The sequence below is a fragment of the Pteropus vampyrus genome, unplaced genomic scaffold (genome assembly GCF_000151845.1).
Source record: "Pteropus vampyrus isolate Shadow unplaced genomic scaffold, Pvam_2.0 Scaffold620, whole genome shotgun sequence".
Classification (NCBI taxonomy): Eukaryota; Metazoa; Chordata; class Mammalia; order Chiroptera; family Pteropodidae; genus Pteropus; species Pteropus vampyrus.
Window position 1 is genome coordinate 429,254 of NW_011889401.1, and position 10,043 is coordinate 439,296.

The following is a 10,043-nucleotide window of genomic DNA, read 5'->3' on the forward strand; positions in this document are numbered from 1 at the left end:
TTCAGACCGCACGGAGGCCTTTCATTGAGGACGGAGTTACCTCGCGGCAAACTGGAGCTGCAACTCACCCAGCCTCCTGGAGAGCCAAGGTCACTGTGAACTAGAACTCTTGAACCCTAAATATACCTCTGTCCGCGGTACCCTAGTTCCTCCCAGTTCTGAAAAGCTTTCTCCTCTGCTTTCCGACCCACTGAGCTGTAAGAGATGGACCGTGGCCCTTGTCTTCCACGGCCGTTACAGTACCTGGCACGTAGCTACCCAGCAGCCAAACGGATGGGCAGAGCCGACCGCTCCGCCTCTCGCCTTTGTTACCAGGACTTCAGCGCTGACCACCAGGTGGCCCTAGTCTCCCCGAGTCCGAGGGGCTTCTCCAGGAAATAAGACACTGTCGTAGGACCGTAAGGGTTTTTACGTTAAAGATGTTTGCCCGGAGTCGCACTACTAGTTGATGGCAGAGTCAGGGAGAGTCCCTAACTCACAGATTACCCAAACTAGAGGTCACACCCCGATTCCCTGAGGCACCGGCTCTCAAACGCTCCTGATTCAAACCTGTGCGGTGACACCTCCACGCCGAGCTGCGCATCGCAGGGCTGTGCAGAACCGACAGGCCAGGGCGAGCGCTTCCGCGGGTGACGAGTGCGCTAACGTGCCCAGACTTTTGTGATTTCTGCAGCGAGGCTCCAGGTGGGGGTCCTCGACCGGCGGCGGCGGCTACGTCACCTGGGAACTTGCTAGTAACGCAGCTTCTCAGGCTCTACCCAGACCGCTGAACCAGCCGCTCAGTGGGTGGTGTCTGAGGGGCCCTCCAGGTGACCGACGCACGGCGACGGGCTGTGTGCGCGAGGTAAGCCCCCCGGCGCCCCGCGAGGGCCCTGCCGACGCGACGCCCTACGCCTCCATCTGCGACCTCTTTCCCAGGATGCGCCCTTCCGGGGCGGGCGGTGGCGTGGGTGGGCAGGCACCGCGTCGCCGTCCTCGGCGATCCTCTCGGCTTTCCTCCAGCGGAGTCCCAGCCCTTCCTCCCTCCGCTTCGCGCTGCGAGACCCCGCAGGCTCGTCCGACTGCGTGGGCTTAACGAGGGACATGACACACAACACCCTGTGTCCCAAAGATCCCGACCCAGTTGGTCCGGGCGGCGCCTGCGCATCAGCAGTCAAGGCTCTCCGAGTGCTTCCGCAGCCAGACTGCGAAGCGACAGTGACAGGGAAACTGTGTGTATGTGCGTGTGCGGGGCGGGGGGGGTGGTGGTTATTGCACAGCGAGAGCCGCCTCTAACATAAAGAAAACCTGGGAGGGACTCAAGGGTCAACGAGCTTCGTCTTCGAGAAGGCGAGACTCACAGCCCGGTCTCCTTCCGTGGTTCTGAGGCTGCCCCAGACCGTCCCCCGCCCCAGGACCCCAGGGCTCCAACGAGTCCAGAAGTGGAACTAATTTCCTAACACTGTCACTTGCCTCATTCACGTCATTCTTACAACTTGACAATGTTTTCCAGAGGCTAAATGAGGTCGCGTCACTGCTGACAGCTGATGGAACCTATAGTTTTAAAAATGGCTCAATTTCTAATATGACAGGTATCAATATAGCCCTGGAAGATACAATGCTCTTTGGGGTCTCCAGGAAACGGAGTGTGAAGGAGCTTCTGGGATGGGAAACCTGGCCCCACGGCTGGGATGCGCCCACATAACTATTTTACTTCCTTTGAGCACGGGGGTAGGAGACCCAAGGTCCCTGCAAACTGGAACTTCCTAGTCCGCTCCTAAGAAGTCAGTGATAGCGAAAGGAAACGAGGGCTTTCCTCACAACCACTGCAAATGACAGGGCCCAAAAGCCAGTAGAATATAGGAAATCAGGGGAAGCGGTAAGTGGTCTGAGAAACAAACCAAGGCGTGAGGCTGATGTGCGACTTGAATTACTCCACAGATTGCTGACTGGAAAAGGGTAACAAGAACCCAGAGTCTAGAACCAACGGGCTAGACTTCAGATGCTTCAGATGATGCCACGTGCAACAGGTTATCTTTCCGTGGGGACTCGCCCAACCCCAGGCCCATCTGAGCCCCAGCAGACGTGCTGTGGCATTTCCCTCCCCATCACCAGGGGATTCGTCAGAGACACCAGCACAAGCCTGTTGTTCACTTTTCGGCATACTTTATTTGTTACAAACATACAATTTTTAAATATAGACTGTAAAACTCCATTTGCAAAAGTCTGCTATTGTAAGGAGTACACACCAGCAGTAAGGATTCTTAAACATTTTTCTCTGAGTTTTTCTGTCAGTTTTGCTAGTTAGTGCTGAATATGGGACCCGCAGTTTGGAGCCGTCTGAAGCTTCTGGCTGTGTTCACATCGCTCTTTTGAAGCAGCCCTGCTCAGCTTGAAACGCCCGACCACCATCTGAGCTTCCCCTCCAGGCAGTGAGACCGACAGCCCGTCCAGACTCTGCTTTTGAGTGCTTTCCAGGAAGTGTGATTTCTGAATGGGCGCTGCACGTCACGGACTCGTTTGAATTGCCCATGCAGCTGTTAAAGTGCATTCTTCTTTTAAAAAATAAGAGGAATAATCTTTACTCTTTAACCAAGGTACTTAAAAAAATGAACTTTTTGGTCTCTCAGCAGATATTCCCAAATTGATCCTATCGCTACAAATTTTAGTGTTCTATTTACAAATATTTATAGGGTTACAAGTGGAGGGGACCTTATAAAACTAAAAGGTGCGGCTCCTCTTGAAGCAGAAACCACTCCTACAAATTCACACACAGGAACACACACTTGTTTATGATGCACAAGCATGTGGGTATTTACAGAGACCGAGCAGCCAGCAGCCCCTCTGAAAGTCACTTCCAACCAAAACTGCAGCTGTACCTCTAGACCAGGAAGCTCTGTCTCTTGCTATCAAGATTTGGTTTGACGTCATTCAAATGACATCTGTAGATTCTCGACCGGCGGGATGTCAGCCCCAGCTCAAGGGGAGAATCTAGTCTGAGGAAGCCGTGTAGACACGGCCAGCCGGGACGATTCCTACAGAACGGAGAACTGGAAACACCTCAGAAGACGAATAGACTTTAAAAATGATCCTGGAAAAACATTTGCATGAAGGTGCAAAAGGAAGGAAGGATGAATCCCTATTAATTTCTCTAGAACTTTAGAAAAAATAAGTCCAAATACACTGATAATCTTTATTACTCAAATATTGATAATCATTGGAAAAAACTCAAAGATACTTGACTACCACCATACTGTGCAAAACCGCTGACCGTGTCAGTGTGCCCTGCACTAGTTTAAAATCAGTTCCTGGACTTGCTCACTCTAGTAACTTCTAGGAATCCAGAGACCTTTTGTAGATAGGTGACAAGTAGGCAGGGAGGAGAGGGTTTATGCCTCATATCTGAACACTTTCAAATGAAACTCCCAAATTCCTACAAATGTGCTTAGTGATTTAATCCTGTTTTTCCATTTTCTTAGGGCTCTCTCTATAGTTATACGTCCCTGAAAAATTAATTTTAGGAGGGGAAAAATACACCACTTGCCATGCCATTTCCAAACAAAGATTTTTTTTTTATCAGCTTGATCTTGTGACACAGTAAGACTGGGGACAAACGCTTGCCTTCAAGAAATAAGAGGTGGTCTAAAATCAATTTTCTTGTGTTAACTGTTGAAGTTACAGAAGGTAGGATTAAAAAAAGACAAACTTGGGTCTTGTGCAATACGCTAATGGACAGTGAAAGTGGACAGATCTATTATTGCTTTCTCTCCAATACTCGGCCCACATTCTGTCCTACTAAAGGTGTCACCACCCCTGTCTTATCCACAGCACAGGATACTTAACATGTATCTCGGGGAAGATGAAATTCGCTCCTAGACTCAAAATCTCACGTTAACTACAAGTATAGTCATATTCTCTTTCATCAGACCTTTTTGTTAGAATCACCTATGGGAAGAAAGGTAACATTTTAGCTTCATATAAAGCTCTGTCCCCCCTTTATGGAAGTCCTACTGAGCAGTGAGACTACGACGTGGCATTTGCTGTTGTTTTAACATGGCTTTACCTATCACAATTGGAATGTCTAATTCCAGAAGCATGGGTTAATATTTTTAAATGAAAGGAAAGGATTGTAAATAAAGGTGATTATACTGATGGTATATTCCCTACTTCATTGGGAAATGTAAAATACATTCGTATAGGTCTTACTTGGATCACGGGTACAGATATCAACTGGAAATGACTTGAGTAATGTCTTCATGATACAATTTTTTCCCCCAATCTGTACTGACAATTGGATCACATTTGTTGAAATAAGAATCTGTTAAATCCTATCAGTAATGAAACTAAGTGTTAAGACGGAGTACTGCGAAGTGACTTCAAATAACGAACTTAGCTGTATCAAGAGAACTCACCATCTGGAGTCTATCTCTTGAAACTTCTGGGGTCTAACATTTGAAAATTAATGCCTGCTTTTCTGACTAAAAATGGGAAATGAAGTTATAATTTGCCATTTCTACCCTATATTTGGAATTTCAAATAAGTCATCAACATGCACCTTTTTCTAATTTGTCTCTATTTTAAGGTAAATGTGGTTTTTTTTCTTCTTTGTTTTCTACAAACTATTCCCCCTCAGCCCCACCCATGCACCCATTATCCAGTTTATTCGATGGGAATAACAACTGTTTAGGAAGACAGCTGATTGGCTAACAGTACTCTTAAAAACAGCCCTGAAAACTGATAATCTCATTCATTTACTATAACTTCAGTGCCTATTTGTTGACCAAAAAAAAAAAAAAAAAAAAGTTATCTTAAGGCTCAAGGGAAAGGAACGTACTAAATTGTGAATGCAGCCTTGTTCTCTCTCCCTCTCCCCTGGAAGCTAGCAAATGCATTCTGGATCAATCCCACAAAACTTTCTAACATTAGCAAAGATTTGTACTCTGCTTACAGAGAGTTAGAACAATGTTATTAAAAGCAGATTATCTGGGGGAGCCTGGGAGACCATAAACCATACCACACAAAGATCCTATGTATTTCATGATCAAAAAGTGCTTTATCTTGGGGAAATATGTCAGGGTTAAAATGGCAATATGCAATGTGAAATCACTCCACACTTCCTCAAATGAAGTACAAAATGGAAAAAGAGCAAAGAGATGGGAGGCTCTGCTCTCTGAACAGGCCGTATGCATGGGACTTTCAGGGTGTACTAAATTAAAACTGTTTTTAGGAGTTAAGAGTGGGATTTTACACTACTGTATATATTCTCCAACTTGACACTGGACATCAAAGCAGTGAACTTTGTCTCTATCAGAGCAATTCTGATACTCCCTAAACACAGAAGACAACTCAATTTTATTTAATAACTCCAGGACCTAAACATCAAGTTTCCCCAATCAATAAGGAGACCAACAACAAACACGTTCGACACTAAGAGTGCTGCAGAGCCACTCGGCGAGCGAGTCAGTTTTACATAAGCAGAAAGTCACTTCTCTCCTCCCCCTTCTAACCGATCAAGGCCACACTATTTTCAAATGAATATCTACTGAGAGATCAGTTGTGCATCGGACAAAGTACCATAATTGGGTTAAAATGAAAACAAAATTTACAGTGAAGAATATTTATGTGCATGGCTTACACACTCAAGCCTCTCTTTAATTTCATCCACCTCAAGAACAAGGTAGACGTAAACGAATTGTCACCTTTCAATACCTTGTGTAGATCACTCTACCCCCCTGTAAAGCCAGTCAAGGTTACATTTAACAAAGCATCCTCAGCATCAACAGTGCCTGAAGTGTGCAGCCATTTACAGACCACTCAATATGAGGGCATTATTATAACCAGCCTCTTTTGCCCACAACCCTGCATTTTCAGATAAGACAGGATAATTGTTTTGTTTTGAGAAAACTGAAGCTTGAATCTCTTAAAAGACCTGCAATTTACTGCAAAGTGATCCAGAGGTTACAAAGGAAAGAGGTTAATGGCTGCCTACACGGAAAGCCCCTCAATCACTTTGCAGTAAATAATTATGGAAAGTGACTTGACAAGTAGCCGTGTGTGTCACAGCCACAGTCATTGTACCACCTACATGCCTCCCACAGTAACATAGGGTGTCTGGGTTTTGGTTTGGTTTTCGCTTTGATTTTTGGTGCCATCCACTTTGTTTACACTTTGTTCTGTGTAGCATATGCACTGACAACTTCCTCTGATTAGAAGTACCATTCCAGGCAAGTGGCAGAGACAACAGAAACCAGAAGGGACTCAATCATAGGATGTTAGAGTCCTGCTTTTGTAATTGTTTCTAAAATTTGGACGTCTCACTTCTGTAACTGCAGTAGTCTCAGAAATGAACATACTGTCAATTACTGGAAAAGGAATTTTACTTCCCGACTTCTCAGGAATATGATGATTTTGAACATGTCATTAGCTGGAATGTTTGCCAAAGTCAAAAAACAAGCCCCAAATCACTGTTGATAGCAGGGGCTGAAAAACAAACCAAAACATTTTCTGCCTGGATTTAACAAAGATCATCACCTTTCACAGGCAACACTTCCGACCGAGTTCTGAAAGACGGCCCCGTTCATGTCGCCTTAACAAAACACGCGTCCGAAGTGTAGTGTCTGTGCTTTGCAGATTTCCACTGTCCCTAGTGACTGGGGCGAGGAACAGTGAAATGCTACAATCGACCCACACCCTTCTGTAACCTTCCTGCGGCGGAGAGAGGCCACCAACCAACCCTGCAGGAGAAACAAACCTTTGAGATTGGTTAAGACTTAAAACCCACCACTATGACATTTACCACTTAATCTTACATAGGCAGGTCAAAATTTTAATATAAATTACTTTTCCAACACATAGCTTATGCATTCTTTGCTCCTTTTTTTGGAGGATTCTCAAATTGATATCTAAAGATTTACATATGATATATTACTGTTACATGGTCTAATGACTAAGAAAATTTCTCTGGTAACCAAAGCTGATTCCATATATGGTAGTGTTCTTGGCATATACTCTATATGCCTCAGACCACTTCCACATTCTTTCTATTCAGCTAATTATAGCTTAGTAGCCACTGGTGAAGGATTGTGAAGACCCTGTCATTTCTACAGAATAGAAAGGCAAGGCTAGTTACTGCAATTCAGCCAAACAAAAAGAAAAGAAAAAAGAATAAACCAACCCCTTAAAAAGGAGAGGTACTGCACCTTTGCAAAATTGAACTGGCTCACTGCAGCGGAGCAACAGAACCACCACTGAAGCAAGAAAACAAGTTGGTCTGTACAGGAATTATACATGGTTTGAAAATGAAAAAGTTACAGCAACCAACTAATAGCTGCAACCTTAATTCTCATTGCTGCCTCAGAGTTTGAAACTTAAACAGTTTCTGCTAAGCTAACGCTAGTTTTTCAGCTCCTTTACTAAAACTATTCAGGGTTTTGTTCTCCGCAGCAAAGAAACACTCAAAACACATAGGTAAATACAGCAGGACATTACTGAAAACAGCTGCCTTGTAGTACAAAATACAGTACAAGTATACGGATGTCATTAAAACATCGAAAATACTATTGCTCCCATACAATTTAGGAAACATTCTTTGCAACGGAGAAAAAATTTTAAAAAAGAAAAGCTTTAAAAAAAATCTGTTTAAAAAGTCTACTGTGGATGATGAGTAGAGAAATAGTCTGGAAAGGGCACCAATGTTTGTGGCTCTTCCATTTTTTTTTTTTTTTAAAAATCTAAGATTAACAATATTCTGAATCAGTCTAATTTTTAAAAAAGCCTAATTTTATATACATGATTATTTCCCTCCCTCTCAGCCACAATGCATGAAAACGACCTTTTTGTATATTACTTTTCCCAATAAATACAAAAAGATTGTATGTATTGAATAATACCAAAATAAGGTAATAAAAAGGGTAAGCAATAAATTAAAAGGCAGCTCAAATAAAGGGCAGTCATGCAGTTAAAAAAAATACTAGGATTGTGGAGGTGGGGTTACTTGCCTCCTGGTTGAGAAGGTGTCGCACAAAGCATACCTGAAAACTTTGGAAAGCACATTAGCTCCCATTCGATTCGAAGTTACCTAGATCTGTGACATTTCTAGGAACACCTTTTGATGGGGTGGGAGTAACTTGATTAATAAAATTCATTTCTACTGAAAATCCGTTTAAAATATATGAGGCGATCCTTGAAAACCCCAACTTTTATTCTTGAAAGACAGCTGGATAAACTAGCAAAAGCCAGTTTGTTGAAATTTCAAGATGGTATAAAAATGCTTCCAGGATATAGTCAGCATACTCATGTTCGCTGCGGCTCCATTCAGATGGATTTCAGCTTCCAAAGGGCACGCTGCTTGAATCACACATCCACCATTTGCCAACTTCGATTGTGAGGTACTGATACAATGGATCAAGTTCTTAAAAATTTATTTTAAAAGAATAAATGCTGGAATTCTGAACCTGAGGATCTTTAATATTCAAACGAATCCACAGATTAAAACTGAAGACAGAGGAAGACTTCAGTTTTGGTTATTTTAAACTTTTCTGTGAGGACATATATTTCATTAAAGCTCAGGCTTGCAGCCACACTGTTCTTTTTGAAAGTTCTATGGTTTAAAATCCAGCCAACCGGTGGCCGAAAAAGCCAAATTAGCCATAATTCACTGGCTTCCGTGGAGGAGCCTCAGGGACCTGGCTCTCATCCGTACCTAAGCCATATCTTGGTAATGACCTCCATGTTGAGAGATCAGGGGAAGAACTTTAGTGAGCAGCAACCAATCCACTCAAACAGTTTTTTCCTTGTGCTTTATGCCTGATTTTTTCTTGTGCCTATCTCAGCAACCTCCGATGTAAAACTGCTCTTTCATCTTCAAGAAAATTTCCCAACTTTTAAAAATTCTTAATAACGAATTCTAGTTCAAGGATTGACATCTGAATCCATATGCATCTCAGAATTCTGCAAAGAAATGACACGGGCCTCGGTCCAGGTATCATGCAAAACTATTTTAAACAAAATAGATCCACTTTGTTGCTGTATTCCCCCATGACTTCTTGAACTCTTCTGTTCCGTCCATGATTATTTAAAGTTGCATTTCTTTTCATGAAACCTGTGCCCTCAGAACTGGGTAACTCCAAATGCCTCTCTCTTCTCAGGAATTCTATGAAGACCTAGATCCAAAATGCAGATTTCAAGGGAGGTGAAGGAACAGACACTGCAACAGTGAGGTCTGGAGAGATCTTCAGACCAGGTTCCCAAGTACAACACAAACTCAGCTGTTTTCGAGGGGTCTGGGTGACTCAGAGGTGGTCCTTGGCCCAGGACGTGCGAGGACCTTTCCCCGCCAGGGTCATCCTGGTGGGTTCAGGAACATCCGTTGGGAAACCACAGAAGCTGAGGCTGTTTTGCTCAGGTGAGGAGACGCTGTTGTTCTCTATTCGCAAGTTGCCGTCAGTTCCTTGGAACTCTGCTGCCTTTCTCTAATCGTCCGTGACTGTTCTCTCGTGGTTATTTCTCGTAATTAGCTACGTTGCTTTGAACTTCGTTCTCTCCCTGTGGGGCCTCCCTTGCTCCCCTCAGCTAGATCACCGGGGATGAGCAGGAAGGGGAGCTCTTTAGCGGCGGGGGCGGGGTGGGGAGGCCCGGAGGGAAGCTGCGCGTTTCAGTCCTCATCCACCTCCTCACCCTCGGACTCGTCCCCGCCGCCGCGTCGCTCATAGAGCTTATCCCTCTGCCGCTCCTGGATCTCCTTCATCTCATCCGCATACCGGCAAAAGGCGCCCCCGAACTTGCCCCAGGCCTTGAAGGGGACGGTGATGGCGTTGCGGTAGGACGGCTTCACCTCGCTCACGCGCAGGAACACCCCGTACTTGTTGCAGCCCACGTCGAAGAAGAAGCGCTTCGAGTCCACCGTGATGGAGGTGCCCTCCGGGAGCTCGCCGTACAGGCCGCCTCCGGGGCCCGCCGCGCCGCCGCCCGGGCCTCCCGCCAGCTCGTCGTCGTCGCCGCCGTAGTCGTCGATGAGCTTGGCCAGCGCGTCGCGGAACTCGATGAGGCCCTGCGCGGGCAGCGCG

At 45.0% G+C, this 10,043-nt stretch overlaps 2 protein-coding genes across 2 annotated transcripts in view; both read right to left on the reverse strand.

Moving 5' to 3' along the window:
* Positions 1-9,940, reverse strand: part of LOC105308756 (histone H2A.V) — a 28,461-nt gene extending 18,521 nt beyond the window's left edge. The window contains exon 1 of the mRNA XM_011384763.2: positions 9,931-9,940. The gene's annotated coding sequence lies outside the window, so the exon portion shown is untranslated. The remainder of the gene's footprint in view (positions 1-9,930) is intronic.
* Positions 2,129-10,042, reverse strand: PURB (purine rich element binding protein B; the record flags this gene model as incomplete). The annotated part of the gene is made up of 1 exon (XM_011384769.2): positions 2,129-10,042. A coding segment is annotated over one exon (411 nt), but the record flags the coding sequence as incomplete, so codon positions are not given.
* Position 10,043: the final 1 nt, after the last annotated feature.